Source organism: Epinephelus moara, chromosome 20 (genome assembly GCF_006386435.1).
Source record: "Epinephelus moara isolate mb chromosome 20, YSFRI_EMoa_1.0, whole genome shotgun sequence".
Lineage (NCBI taxonomy): Eukaryota > Metazoa > Chordata > Actinopteri > Perciformes > Serranidae > Epinephelus > Epinephelus moara.
The window spans coordinates 33,025,693-33,043,914 of NC_065525.1; the positions used below are offsets into that span (position 1 = coordinate 33,025,693).

At 40.9% G+C, this 18,222-nt stretch overlaps 2 protein-coding genes and 1 long non-coding RNA gene across 4 annotated transcripts in view; 1 reads left to right on the top strand and 2 right to left on the bottom strand.

Moving 5' to 3' along the window:
• The window catches only part of si:dkey-10o6.2 (uncharacterized protein LOC100124608 homolog), an 8,755-nt gene extending 1,334 nt beyond the window's left edge, over nt 1–7,421 (bottom strand). The window contains exons 1-6 of the mRNA XM_050072535.1: nt 7,166–7,421; nt 4,690–4,814; nt 4,543–4,609; nt 2,296–2,446; nt 538–680; nt 201–311 (exon numbers count right to left, since the gene is read on the bottom strand). Of these exons, the coding sequence (XP_049928492.1) occupies nt 201–311; nt 538–680; nt 2,296–2,446; nt 4,543–4,609; nt 4,690–4,814; nt 7,166–7,318 (750 nt within the window). The 5' untranslated portion in view covers nt 7,319–7,421. The remainder of the gene's footprint in view (nt 1–200; nt 312–537; nt 681–2,295; nt 2,447–4,542; nt 4,610–4,689; nt 4,815–7,165) is intronic.
• LOC126407542 (patatin-like phospholipase domain-containing protein 2) lies at nt 4,847–17,978 on the top strand. Of its 2 annotated transcripts, none has more exons than XM_050072533.1 (9): nt 4,847–6,340; nt 10,224–10,456; nt 10,811–10,876; nt 11,950–12,159; nt 14,213–14,273; nt 14,398–14,601; nt 14,749–14,890; nt 15,834–15,941; nt 16,198–17,978. In XM_050072533.1, the coding sequence occupies exons 2-9, from the start codon at nt 10,244–10,246 to the stop codon at nt 16,523–16,525; spliced, it is 1,332 nt and encodes a 443-aa protein (XP_049928490.1). In that variant the 5' UTR covers nt 4,847–6,340; nt 10,224–10,243; the 3' UTR covers nt 16,526–17,978. The 2 variants fall into 2 exon arrangements, with proteins under 2 accessions (XP_049928490.1, XP_049928489.1); XM_050072532.1 differs by lacking the exon at nt 4,847–6,340 and adding an exon at nt 7,588–7,854.
• On the bottom strand, nt 13,342–14,952 carry LOC126407545 (uncharacterized). The gene is made up of 3 exons (XR_007571801.1): nt 14,838–14,952; nt 13,618–13,795; nt 13,342–13,514 (listed from the first exon to the last, which is right to left on the bottom strand). It is a non-coding gene; the product is annotated as an uncharacterized LOC126407545 (long non-coding RNA).
• Nucleotides 17,979–18,222: the final 244 nt, after the last annotated feature.

The window sequence follows — 18,222 nt, forward strand, 5'->3', positions numbered from 1 at the left end:
GGGCAAGTGTAGAAGCCATCTTCTGGTCCCCCCTGATTACAGAGTAACTAAACCCCAGATTTTGGCTGAAGTGCCTGAGGGGCTCGGAGGGGAAGCTAAAACATGCCCAGTCTGGTCATTAATCTTATATCGTTGTAATACAAACAGTTAATTCAACAAAAGCTGTGAAACATATCTGCAAAGAGTTCGTCTGAACTCACCACGGAGACAAACTCATCACTGGTCCAGCGCTGCATCAAGTCAGCAATATTGATGAGGACGGCTCCGGGGACCTTGGAAGGAGTGATGAATTCCCCTGAACGTGTGCGCACCTGAAGGTTAACAAGTGTCAGGAGGATTACATTGCCTAAAGATTTCTTTAACTGTAACAAGTAGTAAAAAAAAACAACAACACATTTCCAGTTTGGTAATTCTTGACTTTAATTCAGTTATGAGTTTTGGTTCGTCGTGCCACCCCAAGCTTTTCAGTAGCCCCATGTGGCCACTGAAAAGAGAACTTTCTGGAGGTGCCACTGGTAGAGATGTGAATGGTTTTACCTGCAGACCCCCAGAAGACTGAAACAACAGGGTGATGCTGCCATAGTCCGAATGTTCACCACATCGCAGCTGACCCTCCTTCACTGTCTCATGGTTTATTGGTGGGTAGTACAGAGACCGCAGAGTTGTGCCATTCTCACCAGCTAGAGGACACACGATGACACTGTTAAAACCTGCCTGGTACATTACGTATGGTGGTAGTATCACAAGAGTTTACAGTGGGGATTTGGTACTATACTGGGGGTCATGGTGTTCGTGGTTGAGGTATAACAACAAGACCAAGGCTTGGCTGTCTGAGGATTTACTTTATAGTGGTACTGTTCATGTAAATATGAGCTTGTGTGGGGTATACAGAGGGTCTTTTCTATTGTTTCCTTGACAGTGTCCATGCACAATGTAGATGATGATAGTAGAGATGGAAGACCCTATGTAGGTCATTTATGTAAATCAAGAACAAATGAGGTCCAAGAATGGAGCCCCGAGGTACTCCACAAAGTAGCTTGGCTCTATTTGAGTCACACCTATTAATAGAGACTGTTCTCTTTCCATTAAATATCAAGCAGCCATTTTAAAGCAACATCATGAAAGCCATATTTCTGTAATTTGCAATAAGGATGTTGTGATCAACAGTGTCAAACGCCTTTGACAAGTCTAAGAATAAACCAACTCTGGGTTTAGTATTTTCCGATTAAAACATGTGGGATATGCCAGTATTATTTGGGTTTTAGGCGCATTCTTTAGACAGGTATACAGCGGATTCTGGATTTTTACTGCAGTTTGCAACACACCACCTCTCTTCTGTTTACAATTGGCTCTGTGTGTGGATGGTTGCATCATACACAAACCAAATTGCCAACAGTTTGCAAGGCTGGTGTAGAAATACATGCATGAAAGTGAAGGCCACATTTCTGTCTGGAAGAAGAAATACACCTACTTTTAAACATTACGAAAGACTTGGATATTAACAGGTTTTTGGATATGTGCAAATATCGCAACCCCAAGCGACAGAGTAAGGCTGTGTTCCACAGTTGAACAAGTCCACCTTTGTTGAACTTGGAAAAAAAATCCTATTTTGATGCAAAGACGCAAAATGGCACAAGCGGTTCTAGATGTTTAACTTTTCCATATTTTGAAATAATAAGCGACGTGTTGAGGAACGTTAGCTGTAATGTATGCATGTAGACAGGAATATTAATTACTCGTTTTCATTAGCCATGTAAACAGCCTAGTAGGAATATTGATTTTTTCTGAATAACCAGACTTACCTGAGGGTTGACAATGTTAATTCAGAGTGTTATTACTGTGAAGTTTTTTAGACCAACAAAGGTTTTAATCACAAGACTAGCTGAGAAGCTGTCATCACCGTGCCCATGAGCAGGTCTCCTTAATTTGACCTGCTCAGCAGAATACAATTTCATGAATGTGACATGTGCCTGAAAAGGTCCTCACATGCTCAGAAAAACTCCATGCAGATAAACAACGGGATCAGTGTTGCCACATATCAGCTGATAGAGACTCACTGACTGTCGTTAGCTTGAGCCCTAGCTACAACAGCACATTCTGTAGTGAGAGCAGTGAGTGTAAAGAAACCCACCTCTTTATTTGTCTCAAACTGTCTCTAAATGTTGCACTCAATCAGCATATTTGATGAGGTTCATGTACACGTTTTGGGTTCACATGATTGCATGTTTTTATTTTAAGTCACTCTGAATAAAAGCATCAGCTAAATAAATGTAATGTAATGTAAAGTGTACATACTTCCTATGAATCGGTGTGCACTCAGGAACACCTCCGGGTCCAGACCCAGGCTGTGGGCCATGACCCTCAGCACACGAAGACTCAGCTCTTTACAGCGGTGGAAGAAAGACGTCTGGATCTCCTGGAATGCTTTTATAGCTGGCGGCCATTTCTACAGCAGAAGGTGCAAGGTTTGTTTATTGGAAATCTATATCACAGGGTCATACAAGGACATACAGGTTGTGGTCCCTTTAGGTTATACAGAGAAAAACTAAACCAAACTATTTTTTATGGTGGCGTACGGAGGATGAGCGAGGAGGCCTGGTGGTAGTACAGAAGATAAGTCTGAATCGCAGCAGGGCGAACAGGCTGTTGCTGGGTTGGGTTTTATCTTTTAATATCTGAATTTAAAACTTATTTAAAGCCAGACTGATACTGGATTTATGGAGCTGACACTAATATTTGAAAGTTAGAAAATCTTTATTAGCCTTTCTTTTTATCTTTACATAACATAAGCAAAGAGCTTAGACCAGGACAGATAATATTGGCTGAGCAATAAACTTGAAAAATAAACTTGTTTCTAATTGTTTTCAACCAAGGGTAACCTCCGAGGCTGAAAGCCAAAGCAAAAGTGCAAAAAACTGCAGTTCCCCTAATGGCCACTTGAAGCTAGCTCCAAGAGTGAGTCAATCCCCATACACCCCCATGTTAAAATGCCCAACTTTACAGCTAAATAAACATGTTACAGCCTGGTACAAAAAACAGTTTTTCTCTCTATAGCTAATGTTAACATTCATGACAACTGTACAGGGGTTGAATTTTTATATAACTGTTTACATTTAATTAAGGCTTTAAGTTACGCATACTTAAAGGTGGGTCCACTTGAGTTACAGGCTGTCTGCAAGGCGTCACCGCAGTCTATGAGTCAGAGGAATCTCCACCCTCTTGTCCAAATTTGGAAATTATGGAAAAGATGGCAACAGATTTGACAGACATGTCAAATTTGAGGCTTTAAAACGGGAGTCCATAAACCAATGGGTGACGTCATGGTGACTACGTCCCATATGGTACACAGTCTATGGGTCCTCCCCCAAGAAATTTTGAGTGTCACCTGATTTTCTGCATTCTGGTGAATTTCTATGCAGCAATTTGCACCTTTAATGCATCAGTTTATGTTGAAAGTGTCTTTTATTTTGTCAAAATAAAAGTCTTCTGCTACTTTCATGGTCTTATTGGGGGAAACAAAGGCAAATTCTAAAAACTGAAAGGGAAATGGAATGCTTTGCAGATTTTAAAGAAACAGTGATTAGGCTTTAGGGGGATTTAGTGGCCTCTAGTGGTGAGGATTGCTAATTGCAACCATCTGAAACTCCCCCAGGTTAGGATGCCTTAAAGATCATTGTCCAGGAAGTTTTTACCAGGAGCTAAATTGAGGCAATTTAGATGATTAAAAACAGTAAAAACACTGAATAAAGCAGTTTCAAATTGAAAATCAGTGTTCCCCAATGCTGTTTGGCTTTTCAGGGATGGGTTGCTTGCCCAGCACCTGCTAATGTGTGTCACCTTTTTTCCCCTGATGGCTTAAGATCCAGACATTAAGGAGGTTTTTACTGGGAGCTGAATTATCTGCAGAGGTCTGTTCCTCTCCAAAACAAACGCACCCAGTGATTAAAACCGGTAAAAACACTTAATAATGCAGTTTTGTGTTTGAAAATCTGTGTTTTTCTGAAGCTCTCGTCAAGGAGGGGCTGCTAGAATGGCCCCATCTAGAGCCAATGTTTGGTTTGTCTGTTCTGGGCTACGAAAAACACTACCATTCTTATCTGCAGGTGATTATACAATAAAGAAAATATAATCATCATATTATATTCAATTTCTGCCAATATATCCCCCTCAATCCTACACACTGGACCTTAGGAGCACCAAAATTGTGATTTGTGATATGGGCTACATGAACATGATGGACTTAATTCTACTCTCTGGTCGATATGTAATTGGGAAACATACTTCCAACATATGACATTTCTGTCCTGTAATTTCCTGTTTTCTTTATGCAGCAATAAGCCTACTAATATATCACTGATAAATCATTATCTGCCGATAACATTAGCAGACAAATGTATGAATTGCGCTGTAACAGAACTTTATCTGGTAAAATAAAAAATTTATAGTGTAACTTGTACTTTGAACTCTAAACAACTACAAATAAATAAGCACCAATCTCTGTTATGTAATAAAAGTCTGTCAAAGACTGATAGAGAATCTTACAATGTCAGGGTGAAACGAAGAAATGTTGAATGCCTCCTTTAGGTCTCCAGGTCGACGTGGATTCAACCTGAAAAAAAAGTTATTTAAATTGAAAACGAGCAAACTATGCAGATAATAAGTGTGTTGTGTTCATTTTCTGATTCCTACCTCTCAGTCTCCACAGACACCCAGCCGTGGTTAGGACTGACTGCAAAGTTTGTCCTGCTGAAGGGTCGTTTCGCTTCATCTGCCTGCAGGAAGAATGTCTTCGATACAGCCATAACACGATCCACCTATCCAAAGGAACCAGGAGAAAGGACACATTCCACCTGAGTACTGTACTCAAATACAAATTCAAAGTACTTGGACTGTACTCAAGTATGGCCATTTTATGCTGTTTCTTACTTCAAAAGAGACCCATAAGAATTGTGAACAAAACCTCAAACAGAGAACCAACAAACTCACTATTTATTAAAGTAAAGACTCTGAAATTTGAGCATTTGGTCAGCTATAAAACAGCTCTCATTATGTGCAGAGCAAAAAAACAATTATCTGAAAGTATCCAAAGGTCATTTCAGAAGAAAAGTCAACATGATTTGAGAGGTGTTTTTATGTTCAAAAAACCATTGGTGAGGACCAATGCCAAACTACACTGCACCTCAGTTAAAGAAGTGAGTTTATGGAAAAGTTGTAATGAGGAACTGAAAACATGTTTATGTTTATTTTATTTCGAAGGGGACAGTGCACATTAATGAACACGATCACTTAAGCCATGTAAATGTGCCAGATTTAGCCATACAGGCTAATTTTCATCTGCAGTCCCTGGCAGGTTGATGGTGTAAGTGCATGTAAGAAAAAGACAAAATAACATGCAAAAGCACAGAAACACATAAGCACAGTTAAAAGCAGATTGATGGCATCTCCATAGAAGGGCACATAAGCACAGAGCAAACACATAACCATAGACAAAAGCACATAACAAGGCACATAGGAAAGAACAAGACATAGGCACTATTAATAAAACAATGCCATAACCATATAACCTAAAACATTAAGAATGTACTACACAAAAGTACAGCATAAAACACAGCATAGACCAAAGCATGTAGCCACAAACAAACACACAAGAGCACAAAACAAAGCAAATAAACAAGGACAACAGCACACAAGCACAAATAGCAAGACAGTGACATTTAGGAAAACATACTATACAAAAGCACATAGCCCTAACATACAGTAATGAAATGAGGACTTAACCATTAATTCAGATCATGACAACATGTTTGATTGTCCAGTAGCCACCATTTTGATTTGGAGAATGTGGGTTCAGTGTTCCAGGTGTGCGCTGTTCGATTGGAAAAGGCTGACTGACCAAAGCTGCTCTTTCTGTGCGGTATTTTACAATTCCCCCCTGAAGATAGATCTGGCAGATGAGTTCTGATTTTGTTTAATGAATTCATTGAGTGGAGGGTCTGCCAGGCCATAAAGAATTTCATATACAAGAAAAATATCGGCAAATTTGATCATATTTTCCCAATTAAAAAAATCATATTTTGTTAAAAATTTTCAATGATATGTATTTGACTGTTTATCCAATGTTTTTAACGCCTGTGTGTACAGTCTGTCTACTGGTTTTAGTGTAGTTTTGCCTGTTTGAGTCCAGCTTATCAGACAGTAATTCATGTGTGAAAAAACCATTGCACTGAACATGCAAAAAATTAAACAAAAGTTAAAATATAACGTATTGATCAACTATAACTGTTAATGATCAGACTGTGATACTGACTTACAAGAACAGGGTACAGGAACTTAAAAGTGTGTAAGTTGCCTTTTATAAATTGTTTTTTTGTGTTGTAGTTCACCTTGTTTGCCTGTTTTGATTTGTTTTATTGGTGCTGAATATGATGTGCTATCAAAAGGGTCGGTGTTACAAGCTGTAGCTTCAGCCTGAACCTTTTTCTGACTGTAGTGTCTACGTTGTGTTAAATTACTTAATTGTAATGTTTTGCACTGTAGTATTCAAGTATCTGCCATTTTCAGTGAGAGGCTGTGACTTTATTTACATGAATTTGTAGATGAATACATGATGATTACAGCTTTAGTTACTTTTCAGATCACATCTTTTCATCCCATTTTTTCTGATAAACTGCAAGATTAAATGTTTCTGTATGTGTTGAGAACATTTTCCTTCTTCTTGAGCTAAATAAAGCATTGAAACCCTCTTGGATCAGCTGGGAAATGCATCGTCACAAAGCTGAAAACAGGTTGTTTTTCTGACACCATGAACTTTTTTAGAAATACAAAGTCCTCACAGGACAGCTAACAGAATATAACGCACTGCTGCAGATTAAACTACCCTACAAAATATAAAAGAGGTCAAATAAGCACAACCTAAAACATCTACAGCAGTAAAATGACACATGCAGTTAATGCATACTAATCCAAAATCATCAGATAGTATAGTACATCACTGACAGGGAACGTTTTACTGCACAATGAGTACTTTTACTTCTGATACTTGAAGTCACTTTTGCTGGTAGCACTTTTGTAGGCACGCCTTTTACCTGTAATGGAGTATTTTCAAGGTGTGGCACTACTTTTAATTAAGTAAATGATCTGAATACCTCAACAAAGTAATCCTCACCTCCTCCTCAGTGATCCCAGTGTGCTTCAGATACACAAAACCAACTTGCGTAAAAGCTGTTTTCAGCTCTTGGCTCAACTTGTGCATCTGCTCCTCTGTAACATCTTCTTTGCTCAGGCTGTATGCGCCGAAGTCCACCACTGGGATGCTCATTTTAAAAACAAAAAGATGTATTCGACAGAGTCTGGATATGGTGCTGGGGGATACAATAACAAACCCTGCGCAACACAGGCGTTTTAAAGAGTTGATGACAGTGGCTTCTGCAGATATCTGTGGCTGCGACCCCATTCTGTTGTCACGTGACCGCCCCAAGCCAATAGGTGAAGAGTTCTTGATTAACACAATTACGCAACAGTTGGTTATCATCTCACCTTTGGATGTTGTCTGCACGTCATGTGGAGGTGGCGCTTGGTCAACGGTGATCTGCATCATTTTGATTTTACATGTCAACTAGTTGAGACTTTTACTTGTTAGTGTGTGCGGTGGAGTTGAACCCGAGAGGATGATTGATCTGAAGAAAGAGTGGAGCATCTCCTTTGCAGGATGTGGTTTTATGGGGATTTATTATGTTGGAGCCAGCAGCTGCATCCTTGAACGTTTCCCTCGCTTCATACAAGATGCGTCTAAAATCTATGGAGCGTCTGCAGGTGCTTTGATGGCTGCTGTTCTCACTCTGGGAATCCCCTTAGGTGAGCTTCATGACCAGACTTCATTCAAAAATCTGCTGTTTTAAGGCTGTCTTGTAATTAGCAAACATGCCGGATTATATTATGAAACAATATTCATGATGTCATATCAATCAAGACATTTTATTGTGTAATGATCTTATGCACCAGGCAGCTTTGTAGTTTGGTAAATCCCAAATTGTAGTGTCACTGTCAACACCATGTATGACGTTTTGACATTCATTCTGCTTCTTCTTTTGTGTGTGTGATTCTTCTGTCTCCTCCATGACAGATTAGAATCTAAAAGGCATCACTGCTTGTACCCACATTAACTTCATTAGCCTCCTCATGGTCATACATATCAGAAAGCCTCTGCTGACATTTTGACCTTTGGATTTGTAGCTGTGGTTTCATCTCATTTGGACATCTCAAAATACAAAACCAACTACAGACCAGCTTTTGATGGGATCACTCCAGTATGTGGGTCAGGGCCGTCAAGTGTGTGTTGTGGCGGAGAGGCAAAGCCCCCTTCCAGGCTACTTCCTACTCGCTGCTTCCGCAGACTTTGCTTGGACCACACCCAACTTCGAATTCCGAACTTTGCCTTCATTGTGATCTTAACTGCACACCTGTTTTCAGGACTGCACCTTGTACAAAGTCTGTTTATCTGTTTATAGCATGGACTGTATAAGATCATGTATGTAGCAATCGTAATGTCACATATTGGTTTGTGGACTGCCATTTTGAAGCCTTGAATTTGGCATTTCAACCGTCGCCCTTCCTGTTTTTGGAGCCAGAATTGACCAAATTTGGATGAGAGGGTGGAGCTCTGGGTTGGGAGTAAGTTTCTGCCCCAAGTGAGGGAGTTAAAGTATCTCAGGGTCTTGTTCACGAGTGAGGGTAGAATTGAGCATGGGATGGCCTGGCGATTTGGCGCAGCGTCTGCAATGATGTGGGTGCTGTGCTGCACTGTCGTGGTGAAGAGGGAGCTGAGCTGGAAGGCAAAGTTTTTGATTTACTGGTCCATCTATATCCCAACCCTCACCTATGGTCATGAGCTCTGGGTAGTGACCAAAAGAATGAGATTGCGGATACAAGCAGCCGAAATGAGCTTCCTCCGAAGGGTGGCTGGGCTCATCCTTAGAGATAGGGTGAGGAGCTCGGACATCTGAAGGGAGCTTGGAGTAGAGCCGCTGCTCCTTTGTGTCAGAGGGGTCAGTTGAGGTGATTCGGGCATCTGATCAAGATGGGTGCCTCCCGTTAGAGGTGTTCTGGGCACGTCCAACTGGTAGGAGGCCCCGGGGCAGACCCAGAACATGTTGGAGGGATTACTTATCTCATGTGGCCTCAGAACGTCCCCCAGGAGGAGCTGGAAAGCATTGCTGGGTAAAGGGATGTCTGGAATGCTTTGCTCAGCCTACTGCCCCCGGAACCTAGCTTCGGATAATCGGTCCTTTTTACACAGAGATTGCACTATAAGTCCCGTCTTTATACCTCCTTTGCATTTTTACAAGGAACCAAAGAAAGGCAGCAACATGATGCATTCTGGCATCACACAAACAAAAAGAGGCGTGACGAGCGTGACATGTAACACAACAGAGTTGGCCTTTAGTGTGACATAAAATGTATGTGTTGGTAGCACTTTCTAAGCAACAACGATGACATAACATAGCAATAACAGTCATTTACCATCTCTGTTATGTGACAGCTGATCTTATCCTCTGCTCAGAGGGTAAGGAGCTCCGTCACTTAATTTTTTTTCCAATTTGCGAACATTCATGGCTGATTTTTCTTCTTCGAGTTAGCTGCTAACTGCTAACAGCTACCTTTTAAATCCCCCGCGGTGTGGTCACACACATAACACATCATCTATCATGCCCACGCCCATGGTCCCGTCCGGCTCGATGTCCTGTTTATGCAGACACCATTTCAGCACCATTACTACTTCCTGTGGCGGCTTAAAGGCGAGAAAGCTTGTATCTGTATATAATAACTGTGAAATATCTACACTGATATGTGCAACAATTTTACATTTCCAATTTACAAGATTAATGTGACGCTGATCTTGGGTGCCCTCCTTGAAACTGCTGATTGTATATATTGTCTTATCTGCCGGGAGGAAGATGTGTGTGAAGCATCCATGTTTTCATAGACATGGATGTAAACTATAAGTTCACCTTGACTGGTGCACAGAGGCATACAAGCATGGGGTGATAATTCAAGTTAAAGTCACAAATTAATCAGGATTTCTGTTTCAAAGTGCATGTGTGATCTTTTACAAAAGACCCTTTGTAGCTTGTGAGCTTCCTAAAATTGAAGCGATCCTTAATATTTACAATTCAGCATTTCTATCATGCATACACTCACTGTAATCACTTTGTCCCTCTGTGCAGAGAAATGCTGTGCGGACTTGATGTTCATGGCAAAAGAGGGCAGGAAGCACAAACTGGGGCCCCTGCACCCGGCCTACAACTTGCTGCAGATAGTACAGGACTCTCTGCAGAGGAGCCTCCCAGAAGACGCCCATGTTCGAGCGTCGGGGAAGCTCTGTGTGTCCCTGACCAGAGTGTCTGATGGGAAGAACGTCCTGGTGTCAGAGTTTGACAGCAGAGAGGAGCTCATTGAGGTATATTTTACAGTTTGTGTGTTAATACTCAAATGTTATGAGGTGAGGAGACAGTACAGTGTGTTACATGCCAACATGATGAGTTTCCAAAAGAAAAAGAGTAGCTAGGATCTACAGTGATACAGTCATCATTATATTATTTCTTCAGTTTAATGTTTACCATGTGTTAGATTGTAAAAGGCTAAATATATATAATTTTAAATTGAGGAAGTGTAGGAGGAATATGTGGAGGCTATATCATCCTTGACCAGAACTGAAGAAGTGATTCTCCAGAAGTTTCGTCATATCTGAAGTGTCTGTATAAGCAGTCTGTGTTTCTGTTAATAATTTGCAGTCATGTGTGCCTTCTTCCAGGCCCTCATATGCAGCTGCTTTGTGCCTTTCTACTGTGGTATTATTCCACCAACTTACCGCGGAGTGGTGAGTAAACCAGGGAGCTAGGACATGCAAAGTTTTCTCTTAAGCCAGAGCATTTAAGGTGAGCTTCACTCAGTCACAGTCCCTGTATTACAACCCAAAAAGTTCAAACTGCTCTCAAAATTCAAATTCTGGCAAACAGGGGGAGGTTTAGGCACATATGCACATTACTGGACTGATATGTTATAATATTGTAACATATATTTAATTAAGTTTCAACATGTTGTAACTTTTGATACAATAACAACAATAATAATAATAATCTTTATTCATAAAGCACTTTTCAAAAGTTACAAAGTGCTTTACATGTCAATAATGAAAACAGACAAGACATGAAAACAACTTTTAAAAGAACTGATAAAATCACTTAAGTGTATAAAAACTGAGGAAATAAAAGACAGTCTAAATGAACTTAAAACTCAAGTAAAGTCAGGAAAGGCTCTCCGATAAAAGTATGTTTTAAGAAGGAACTTAAAAGAGATCACTGACTTGGCCGACCTGAGGACCTCAAAGTACGTCCTGTCGTGTACAGCACTATGAGGTCGGAGATATACCTGGGAGAGAGACCATGGAGAGCCTTAAAAGTAATCAGTAAAATCTTAAAATCTATTCTAAACTAGAGCACTCGGAGAGCGCAGACCTCCGCCAAGCAGCTCGGATTTCCTGCCATTTTATTATTTTATCCACTTCGCTTCAACCGATTACCACCAAAATTTTATCATCTGTTCCTTGTCCCATTATCAACCTTTCCTGAAAATTTCATCAAAATCCGTTCAGAACTTTTCGAGTTATTTTGCAGACAAACAGACCAACGCCGGCGAAAATATAACCTCCTTGGCGGAGGTAAACATACTGGGAGCCAGTGTAAAGAGGCTGTACAAGACAAAAGTGATTGCATTGTAATATACATGGGTTGGTCCTATAATTATTACATCTTCATGAAAACAGTGTAGCCTACAGTATCTCGGACAGTTTTCATTGTTCTGAGTATTTGAAAATATGTGGTTATGACATCCTGAGCCCTTAATTAAATTTCTGTTCCAACCCACTGATCACCACCCTCTTTTTCCACTCAGCATTACGTGGACGGTGCCGTCAGTGACAACCTGCCCCAGTGTCACCTGACAAACACGATCACGTTCTCCGCGTACGCCGGTGAGAGCGATCTGTGCCCTCGAGGGGCCGTGCTCAACTTCCACGAGGTGCGCTTCAACAACGTCAGCATCCAGGTCAACTCGGAGAACATGTACAGAGTGAAGAGCACCTTCTTCCCCCCGCAGCCTGAGGTGAGACACACAGCGTCCATGTTTCAGAAGCTACTGACTCTGAACAGCAGTGAGAAGCAGTTTATTTCATTTATAACAGACATTTGAAAAGTTTTGATTAAGTATAAAATTATATAGATACAGTACTGAACTTTATTTGATGTATGTTAAATACTTAAAGTGGTCATTTTATGTACATTTATCAATTTTTCCCGTTTCAGCCCATTTAAATCAATTTTCTTTATAAAATGTACAATCTGTACAGCCTACATCTCCTTCCATACTGACAAGGACAAACTCCCCAAAAATTTGAGCTTGAATTAACCTTATGGTCTTTGAATGTTCCTTTTTTCCACACTTGAAAAAACTTTTTTATCCCCTTCTTGAAAGCCACCACTCTTTTTTTTTTTTTTTAAAGTTTTTTTTTTTGGGCCATTTTGTCTTTAATCGATAGGACACCTAAGCGTGAGAGGGGGAGAGAGAGGGGGAGTGACATGCAGCAAAGGGCCACAGGCTGGAGTCGAACTCAGGCTGCTGCGGCAACAACCTTGTATATGGGGCACCTGCTCTATCCACTAAGCCACCGACACCCCAGCCACCACTCTTTTTAGTGGGGCATGACAGCCGACTTGTACACACTTTAAACAAGGAAGTCTGTGTCATTCTGTGCAGGACAAAGCTTTCCAAAGTAGTTCAACTGGGCAGACAACAGCAGGCTGCAAACAAATTCCACTGACCTATCGCCATGGCAAAGCAGTCCAACACTTAGGTGGCAAAATCTTTGACGACCACAACCATCCGTTAAATCACAACTTTCAGCAAAGCAGGGCGTAAGAAAGAAAAATATCTATAGAAAAATTTTGTTCTTGTTGCCATAAAATGTATTAAACAGTAAGGACAGCCACTTTTTGAAAACAGGTTGACACCTTAGCACTATTTAACTTTGGTTTGGCCCTCACTGTGAGTATGTGGTGCTCCTTTTAATGTTGCATCTGTGTATCATGTTTTTATGTTTGCATTTGCATTTGCAAACCAAAGACAGATTTTTGCTTTATGCATGCAAAAAAAATTGTTTTGTTGTTGTCTGTGCGTAAAAAAGCTATGAAAGTTCAGCAGATGATGCAGAGAAGTGTTGTGGCAGTATGACTTAGGACCCAAATGCAAACACAATCAGGAAATGGGGAGTGGTTAAAGGCAGTTTATTGTAGTGTGAAGAAGCGCAGCTGAAGGCTTGAATAAAATGATGGCTGAGATGGGCAGGGACTGGTGAAGCAGAGCAGGCAGATTAGCTGAAGGCAGAGCAGACCAAATACGGAAGCAGAAGACAAGAACAAGGCTAGACGTGGCAGGTTATGGTTGGGGCTGGTGTGGTGAACCTGAGACACAGAACAGAGTGTGAATTGATGTCTGAAAGTACAAAAAGACAGTGTCAAAAAACTAGAAGTTGGCCTTGACGTCTGTACCGCAGAGGAGAGTGACCGATCTGGCAGAGTCTGGATGTCTGAGCAGGGGTTTTCTGCTGCAGTGGATTGATTGTAGATGTGGTTCAGGTGTGCAGGTCCCAGCTGCTGGCACTCAGGAGGATCGTCAGGAGGCAGGAATCAGGAGGCCATGCCCAGCAAACACACAGAGACAGACTGAAAACAAACGTGCAACACTAGGAAAGGGAAACAGGAAACACAAGGGAAAGGCAAAGCTGAAACCCTGACAGAGGTGGACATTCAGAATGGACCCATGACCCACTTTTGTACTGGAACCCACCAGCTGGGAACACACATAAGGACCTACTAAGCAACCTACTGTTGCTTCTTGTCCTTTGTAAAGGAGATGAAAATGTGTTTCTAAAGTTTGTGGTCAAAGTCCTCGCTGAACCAAAGCTCGGCTGAGAGGTCACAGCTCTGTAATGACTTAGAAATGTCTTTTGTTTTCTACTTTTTGCCCTCTGCAGGCCAGAAATTAGTTATTGCAACCTCACATATACAGCACACAAAAACAATTTCATTTGATAGTGATGGACTGTGAACACCTGCAGATTTCTCTTGCATCCCTACCAATCATGTTTTGGATTCTACAGGCAATGGCTGAAATCTGCCACAATGGCTACACAGACGCACTCCGCTTCCTACAAGAGAACAGTAAGGACATAATGACTGTTGAATATTCATGTAAACAGAAGGTGGGGAAGATTTATTTTTTTATTTCTTGTACTAACTCTGCTTCTTATTGTAGAAATCATCTCAATTTAAATGTCCATTACAGATCTGATTAGCACCGAGTGTCCCCTGAGGAGTTTGGAGATGGACGCACCCAAACTTGCTTGTTGTGAGCTGAAGGTGAAGGAGTCAACTGAAGCTGAGGAGTCCAGTGAGAACACACAACACGATGGAGTAAAACCACATCAAGAAGATCACGGGTGGCTGGATCCACAGCTCATAGAAAACCTCCCAGTTAACATCAAAAAGGGTAAGGAGAGGACACTGAGGGGCAGCTGACGTGCTCGTCATCAGCAGGGAAATCATCCAGCAGAACAATTCAGAACCACTCTGCCAGTACTGTAAATGTTATGCTGTGAACCTAAAAAATGTTTGTTCTTCACTGTATTCATGTTAGCTTTGTGTGAAGCCTGTAAAGAGACGCATGCAGCTGGTGGACTGTTGTCCCAAGTGACCGAGTACCTGCCAAAGAAAGTGACTTCCCACCTGCAGCTCCCCCGCACTCTGCCCGTGACGTCGGCCTACTCTCTGGCCAAGAGGTACCATGACTGTGTTCAACTTGCTACAATACCACATGCAAATTATTTCTCCTCTGTGACTGTCAGATCATCAGAAGCTTATCTATGTCATCTTGTTTCCAAAAGTGTGGCTACTGCCGCCTGGTGGTATGAAGGCTGTCTATCTACAGAGGCATTCACACCTGTACTTAGAGCTGTCCACTTTTTTTAAACACATTTACAAGTGATTGATTACACACACATTGATTCTGAATACCCATTCGCAGATTCCTGTACACATGAACAAATCTCAGCACACATTTAGAGATTATAAGTGCTATATCGTGGGCAACTGGACTTGCTTGCGTTTACTTTAATGTTTCGCCTCTCATTCAAGAAGCTTCTTCAGTTGGATGACTCAGAGTCTTTTACACATTTACAAATCTGATTACGCACACACAGATTGACTCAACTCTCCACACACATTTGTAAATAATTATGGCCCCATACAAAGGCTCCACCTGTCTGGTGCTGAAGTCCAAACAGGATACTACAAGTGCTGCACATGATTTCTGCAAATCCTCTTTGACCCAGATGACTATATTTAATGACTATGAACCACAGGTAAATATTTGAGGGATGATAATAGTCTGCTGCAGCATCTAGTGAGTTCAGTCTAGTTTGATTTGCAGCCTCCAAACGAAATAAACCTGCTACATGATTTTTTTGTTACTTGAATGATACCATTATGCACATTGAGGCTTCTTTTCCATTTACTACTGATGTAAAAGCAAGAAAATCCTCCAAATAGAAGATTTTTGTCTATGTTTTGTCTGTTCACAATGAGAACTTTCAACTTCGATTCATTACTAATGTTTGCAGCTTTCACTCGGGTCAGATTTTAATGTAGGATTTGTAAAACTTTTTTTTTTTTTGTTTTTTTTTTACTTCGTCATATCGTCTGATTTTGAATGTTCCTATTTAGATTTGTGAACTGGATCCCAGATGTACCAAAGGACATGAGCTGGCTCTACGACATGGCTGGAGACATTTACCAACAAGCTTGGAAGGACAAGGAGAAGGACTATGACTGGTATGAAGTTAAATAATAATTTCTCTTGTCTAAAGCTTCATAAATGTGCAGACAAAGCAAATTTCAGTGCCTTGAACTATCACTCTTGGCTGCACTTAACGCTCAGCTGTGATTTCAGCTGAATGCTAACATTGTGGTGAACTTGAGATTTATACAAGTGGACATTTTGGTGTAGCAAAGTGGTGGACTGACACATCAGCACCTGCCATTCCTGCCCTTAAGATGAATCCTTGTCTCCACCCTGTGCTTCTTCCAGCGAGTCGTCACTGCGCAGATCTACCAGTCTGCCATCAGACCTGAACCTGTTGGATCTGAGAGAAGAGGACGTGAACACTCTCCCAATGACCCCGGGAGCTGCTCCCACCTCCAGTCTTACCCTCAATGAGAACACACTCTGGGACCACATGCCTCTGACTCCACCCCTCACACCCACTGTCAGCCCCACATCTGGGTTTGGTGAAGCCACCACAAAGTCACCTAAAGGAGCAGGTGGAGTCGGAGGCTGGGGTTTGGGCAGAGCTGTGGGGTGGATCCGAAGTATTGCATCCGAGCAAACTCCAGACCTCAAGAAAACGGACGATTAATACTCCTGCATTCAAGTACGTTTATTTAATGTTGCACCAAAAGAGAAGGAAACAAAAATATTAAATAAATGAATGCAAAAATATTCTGTGTTTTGCGGTGTCAGTATCGAAGAAAATATCTGTGGGTTCTTATACATTTTTATCAGATACAGAAAGCAGCTGTCCAGTAGTAGCCCACTGACTGTACTACTGTTATTGAAGTAACTTCACATCTATGTCCTCCCTCTCTTCCAGCTTTGCCTCATTCAGTTTGTCTTTTGGGAAAGTTAAAAAGTTCCTGGGGTTGTATGTCTCCATTAAAAAAAAAAAAAAGTGTGTAAGATTTAGAGGGATTTAGTGCCATCTAGTGGTGAGGATTGCAGATTACAACCAGCTGAAACTTGTTGTGGTTCGGATTCCTTCAGTGTTCACTGTGAAGGAAGTTTTACTGGGAGCTGAATTATCCACAGAGGTCTCCTCCTCTCCAAGACAAACAGACCAGGCGATTAAAACACTAAAAGAAGCAGTTTCATATTAGAAATCAGTGTTTCTCGTGTGCTGTTTGGCACGTCGCAGATGGCTCGCTAGCCCAACACCTGCTTATATGTGCTAATCATATTTCTGATTCAGACCTTCAGGAGGTTTTTGCCGGGAGCTGAAGTATCCACAAGGTCTCCTCCTCTCCAAGACAAACAGACCTGGGGTCTCATTTATAAAACAATGCGTAGGATCCATACTAAATCTGTACGTACGAACAAAAGCCAAAAATGGCAATATTAGACAATATCTACAATCAGGCTTCCACCTCACCATCTCTGTCGCCAATTTCCTCTCTCCAAAATGTTCGTAAGCATGGGTCAAAGCTTCTCCCATCAAGTCTGTATTTAGAAATCACAACTTTTGCGTGGGGAATGGTGTACACCTCTTTCAAACCTCGTTTTGCATGTGCGCAATGTTTATAAATGAGACCCTAGGTGATTTAAACTGGTAAAAACACTGAATAAAGCAGTTGTTGGATTTTCAAACGTACGACAGTCCTTTATTGGGGGTCCTGGATTAAAACTATACTACCAGATAATAAATACAAGAATTCTGTTGGGTAAAATAAATAAATAAATAAATAGTAATAAATTAAAGCTCAAAGAGTTTTCTGAAAAATACAATGAAATGTCAATTTCTTATTGAAAAAAAAAAAATCATTGCTATACATCATTGCAAAGTAGCACAACACAAAATGAAATGGGAGAAAATTTGCTGTGGTCAAAAGTGGAAAAATTATAATACTTTTTTTTACTAGTACTGTCAACTTACTTAATCATTTCAGTTTCTGATTTGATCCTACTAATATTTATATGTCCTTTCTTTTATTCATTTTCATTTGTATAAGTCTAACTTTTGGGGTTTTGTTTTGTTTTGTTTTTCTCTGTGAGACCATATTTGTCATGTCATGTTTTCTTCTGTGCTTTATGTTTTATTATTTGCCTGTAATTAAAAAAAGAAAAGAAAAAAAGAACAGTCCCTGAGTTGCTTCATGTATTTTTTCAAACCTGTATTTTTTTTTTCTTTAACTGATGGGTCAAAAACAGGAAGCTAAGTGGAGAAATCCCTCTGAGTGAGACTGTTGTCCCCCTGCCCCTCTTCTTTCCCTCCAGTACTGCACACGTGTTGTTGGTTATGAAAGTCAGTTATGGAAACAGTATCACATGTCATGCAGCTGT

Excerpts from the sequence above, each read along its gene's own strand:
- LOC126407542 (XM_050072532.1), top strand. The coding sequence starts at position 7,668 with ATGATTGATCTGAAGAAAGAGTGGAGCATCTCCTTTGCAGGATGTGGT. Across the intron at positions 14,602-14,748 it reads CCCAGTTAACATCAAAAAGG|CTTTGTGTGAAGCCTGTAAA; the intron begins GTAAGGAGAGGA and ends TATTCATGTTAG. Across the intron at positions 14,891-15,833 it reads GCCTACTCTCTGGCCAAGAG|ATTTGTGAACTGGATCCCAG; the intron begins GTACCATGACTG and ends GTTCCTATTTAG.